The sequence below is a fragment of the Prunus persica genome, chromosome G4 (assembly GCF_000346465.2).
Source record: "Prunus persica cultivar Lovell chromosome G4, Prunus_persica_NCBIv2, whole genome shotgun sequence".
NCBI classification, from domain to species: Eukaryota; Viridiplantae; Streptophyta; class Magnoliopsida; order Rosales; family Rosaceae; genus Prunus; species Prunus persica.
In genome coordinates, this window is record NC_034012.1 from 13,720,158 (window position 1) to 13,725,419 (window position 5,262).

At 36.1% G+C, this 5,262-nt stretch overlaps 1 protein-coding gene across 1 annotated transcript; it reads left to right on the plus strand.

Annotated features, from left to right (window-relative positions):
- On the plus strand, positions 3,985-5,038 carry LOC18779301 (stigma-specific STIG1-like protein 1). Its single transcript, XM_007212877.2, has one exon. It carries the CDS (start codon positions 4,259-4,261, stop codon positions 4,748-4,750), a length of 492 nt encoding a protein of 163 aa, XP_007212939.1. The 5' UTR covers positions 3,985-4,258; the 3' UTR covers positions 4,751-5,038.

A 5,262-nucleotide genomic window follows, 5' to 3' on the forward strand; every position in this document is an offset into this window, starting at 1 on the left:
GGTTTTAAATTTGCATTTGCTTTGTTTGAATTTTTTTTGAATGGTTACAATTATGTTTTAGTTGGCTGATTAGTTAGGATTTTGTTTGATTTATTATGTATGATAGGAAAATGGAGTCTAGCTAATCAAACATACTTAATGCCTCAATTAGTGCACCTACAATTGAAACCCAAATACAACCCCAAGCCCAACCACAATCTCAAACACAACCTCAAACACAATCCCAAACACAAGGCCAAGATGAAGAAGTTGTGTCATCATCTCATTTGGGAGGGAAGAGGAAACCGAATAAGAGTATGGTGTGGGATCACTGTACAAAAATTAGAAAGAATGATGATACGGGGTTTGAGAGAATAATTGGGGCTTGCAATTATTACAAAGCAGAGATGCCGGCGAATCCCAAGAGAAATGGGACAACCGGGTTGAAAACTCACTTAGAAAGGAGGTGCAAGGTACTCATATCTATAAATATAAAAAAAGGTAATGCAAACCAATCGATGCTAGCACAAGAGGGGGGGGGGGGGGGGGGGCAAGTAGTGCTTACAAGTTGAGATTGAAAGAAAAATTAAAGATGAAGGGGATGAAACTTTGCAAAAGGTGGCTTCTTCAATGAAGCTCAAGTGGGATAAGTATCGGGGTAGCTTTGAGGGTGTCAACAAACTTGTGTTTATAGGGAATGTGTTAGACCCTAGATGGAAGCTTGCCTTGCTCAAGATTAGCTTTCATAATCTTGAAGCCGAACCTTCAAAGGTTGAAACTATTGGGGATCAAGTCAAAATTGCCTTGCTTACTTTGTATAATGAGTATAAAGGGGTTGGTAACTTGGATCCTCTACAAACACTAGATGAGGGGGATGAGGAAGGTTTGGAAGATGAGCTTGATGGTGATGATGCTCATTCTTAAATGTTGAGGGAGATGTTGCTTCAAAGGAAGGAGGAACAACAAATAGAGATTTCTAATGAAGTTGATAAATACTTTGCCGATCCATTTGAAAACCCAAAGAACAAAAACTTTAACCTTTTGGATTGGTGGAAAGGGAATCAATCAAGATATCCAATCCTTTCCAAGGTTGCTAGGGACATATTTGCAATCCCTTCATCTACGGTTGCTAGTGAGAATGTCTTTAGCCTAGGCAAATGGATTGTGGATCCTTTTAGAAGGTCATTGACTCCAAAAATGGTAGAGGCATTAGTGTGTACTCATGATTGGCTTAGGGCGGACGAATTTAACTTATACAAGGAACCAATAGATGAGGAAATTGCTTTTTATAAGGAACTTGAAGAAATTCAAGCAAGTAAGTATTTCAATTATTTATCTTTAGATTTTATTGATGCTTTGATAGTTTAATGCTTCTTCTAATATGTACATTGTCTTATATATTTTTTTCATGTAGTGGCCACTAAGGCTCAAGGTGGTAATGCTCAAGTTTCAACTTCAACAAGTATTTTGCCTCCTCCAACTCCATCACATTTGTAATGCTCAAGTGAAGTGCCTACTTTTCTTTGGGTTGTAAACTAATTAAAACATCTACTTTTTTTTGGGTTGTAAACTAATTCAAACTTACACTTTTTCTTTTTGGGTTGTAAACTAATTCAAACTTCTTCTTTTATTGGGTTGTAACTTATAACTTAAGTTTAACTATGTCATACTTTCACTTTGGATTTGGATGTTTAGTTTAGTTTTAGGCATCAATTTATGTTTTGAGCATGTGTTTAAATGTAGTTTTACAAAAATTAGGCTTAAATTTCTTATTTTATCATGTTTGCCCAAGTAGCTGTCCAAAACAATCCTTAAAACATTGCCCAACAAAACTGGATTAAAAACTGCATTCAAATCTCAAATTGCAGTCCAGAAAATGTAAAGTGGGCTTAAAAGTTTTGGTCAAAAAAGTCTAATCTGTCTGTTTCGGTAGGCCCATCATCGAACCGGCCCGACCGCTACTTGTGGTATTACCGACAGTCAAAGAACCGACTTCAAATCGGTCGGTGGCGGTTTTAATTTTTGGTAAACCGATAGTAGGAGTAGCGCTATCATAATCTAAGCAATAAATGCCACATTAATTAACATCAAATTTGAGCGCATGCCATTTTGTCATAAGTTTCTTATAACAACAATATCCCAATTAGATCCATAGAATTTCAACTATATGGGATTTGTTCCTCACAGATCATCATGAAAATGAATAAGTATGGCTTATCAGGTGATTAACATGCATTCTTATTGGTCCATTGGGTGTATTTTATATTCTCTCTCTAGAAGAAGACGGATCTTGACCTCCCAAAGCGTTATAACCAATAACATCAAATGTGGTTGAAATGAGCGAAAGGAATTGACCTGAATATTCCTTTCATAGAGAACATGATGAAGTCATACTATTAATGCTTTTCGAATATGGCATTTGAAATATTCAAACTATTATCTTTTTTAATCTTAGATATCATCGGCACATATTTTAAGCTATGTTGATCTACAATACAAGTAATTAACCAATGCATGTTCATATAAATAAATAAAAAATAAAAAAACCATGCAAGTAACCCATCAGCCATTAGAAGGTCTATTCTCTAAAAGCAGTTTGTGGGTTAATAATATTCAGACTCAACGTATATGTAAATATAACATATTAATATTAATACAATGTTAATCACTCGTTCAGTCTCATTCCAAAACGTAATTTTATGATATGAATCGTTCATTTTATGAGTTTACATTCAAGGATATCCATTCATATAATCCTTACGCTATTGTTGGTTGATTATAGGACTAACTATAGTGGCTCAAGACGAACATATTACTTTTTTTTTTTTGAAATAGGGGGGATTAACTCCTAAACACACAAAACTAAATAACAGAGACAGTACAAGTTCTACGAACATATTACTTTCAACTTAACTAAAACAAAAAAAACAAAAAACAAAAACAAAGAACACATAATTAACAATTTGAGACTTGGGAAGAAAAAAAAAGTTGATTAAAGAAATTGATTGGATTCATCAATTAGTTAACTTGTCCTTGGGTTAAAAGAATATTCCAGAATTCTTCTTTTAAAAACACACTTGATTCATGTTCATTCTGAATATTTCTCCATACACAAAAAATGGAACAAGCTTGATGAACTCGTAGAAATCAATTAAAACACATGATTTGAAAATAGGGCAATACTAAAATATACGAAACTTGTGTCAAATTAAGCTGCCTAAAAAGCGTACGTGGCGGTCATTCATTTGCCGGGGGCTCCCCGTGATACTTGGCATACTCTATAATTACGTGCTACACAACAAACGCGGGTAGAAGTATTAAGCCTTCAGGGCTAGTTTACTTGCATAATTGCATTTACATGTTTTTTTTTCCCTTGATTTATAAGCTGTGCACAGAGCACCCTACTTAGAGATCAAGTATAGTTTAGAAAAGGACACGTCATGTAGAAAAACGTTTTTTAAGGTTTGGGCGATCTGTTTGCTTCGTTGTGTATGTAGCGTTTCATCAATGGCCAATCCCTTTGCTTCCCCTCACAGCATGCCTAAATTTCTTCAGGTTCGCCCATTTCGGCACATTTGATTCTCATATTTCGGGCACCCCACGGTCGGAAGGGATCAAGGGTAGTGAAATGTCAAAACTACCCTTTGACTTTATTGGTGTGACATTGATAGTGAGATCATTCAGATGCGAAGAACAATATGCTTCATGCTTGAATCACATTAGATCTAGCATCTATGGTTCATTCGTGTTACATTAATTATAGACCTTTTAGTTTTAATAAGCAGATCAGTGGATGCAAACCGTTAATCGGATTCGAATTCTCATAAGAAGAATTCATTCTTCTAATATCGCTCGTATTATAAATTTAAAATAAATAAATAAAACAGATCATCTATCATATAATATGATCACGATCTGGTAATTGGTCCAAGAGAAATGATCTTTTTGATATTACAACATACTATGCAATTTTACATGCATCATAGGGTCTTTGAAATGGAGGGGTTGAGTTTGAGTGCCCATATCAATTAAGTTTCTTTAACAAGTAAGACTAATATACTATGCCCTAGGGCCTAGAATTTGACCACACTCTTTGCGTCACATCCCAAATAACCACCAGCTTTTACCACCTTTCCCGCGTCAACCCCTCGCTACTATAAAACCTGAGTTTTCCCCTCCTCCCATCAAATCAAACTCTCCACAGAATCCAATACCATCTCTCTCTCTCACCCAGACGGACACAAAAAAAACACACGAACACAAAGAGAGAGACAAAGCCATGAAGGTCATCAAGATTCTAGTGATCATAGCAACAACCATGGCTTTGTCTATCACTCTCACGACCGTGACAAGGGTTAGCCATCAAGAAGAAGAAGGCAAATCCCCTTTCACCGACCCATGGAAAGAGCAACCGTCGGCTGACGATGAAAACAAGTTGATAGTGCCCTCCAAGAGGGTGAGTCGCTTCCTTTCTGAAAAGGATCTGGTTTCAAGAAGCCTTAAAGCAGCTTCCCAGTGCCGCAATGACTATGACACATGCTCCAACGTGCTGCCGGGCCATCGGAACTTCACCTGCTGCAACAAGAAGTGCGTGGATTTGTCCGTAAACAAGGAAAACTGTGGTGCATGCAAGAATTGCTGCAAGTACACGCAGTCGTGTTGCAGAGGGCAGTGCGTGGACCTGAGTTTTGACAAGAGGCATTGTGGCCAGTGCGACCATCCCTGCAAGAATGGAACGTATTGCGTGTATGGTCTCTGTGATTATGCGTGATTAAGACGGTCCATTAAGGGATTGTGAGTGCTCCTGAGGTTCGTAATTTTACTGATTATGCAATAAAACAACCACAATAAGAAGAAGAAGAAAAAGGAAATCGGTGGTTCTCTCAAATAATTATGTAGTTATTACTACTTTTATTATTAATTATACAGTCCTCGAGTGCTTTTCTCTAAATGTTATGATCGATGTTATGATCTATTTAAGAACTTGATTTATGAGTACGGAATTTGTATGAATCAATAACTTATAATTATTCAATACTTATACATTTTTTGTTCGAGAGATGTAGAGAGTCTGCATAGGGAGACCACTGTAAATTATACTTTGTTCAATATAATATGGATATTGTTATAATAAGAGATTCCTTTGGTGCCCATTGTTTTATTTTATTTCATTTTTTACATAACAAAGAAATATTTAGTTAATAGGGTGACTTAGTTTTTGTTTTAACATAATTTCAAAACAATTCCCCAAAAATAATTAAAATACTTCACATGAACTAGCCA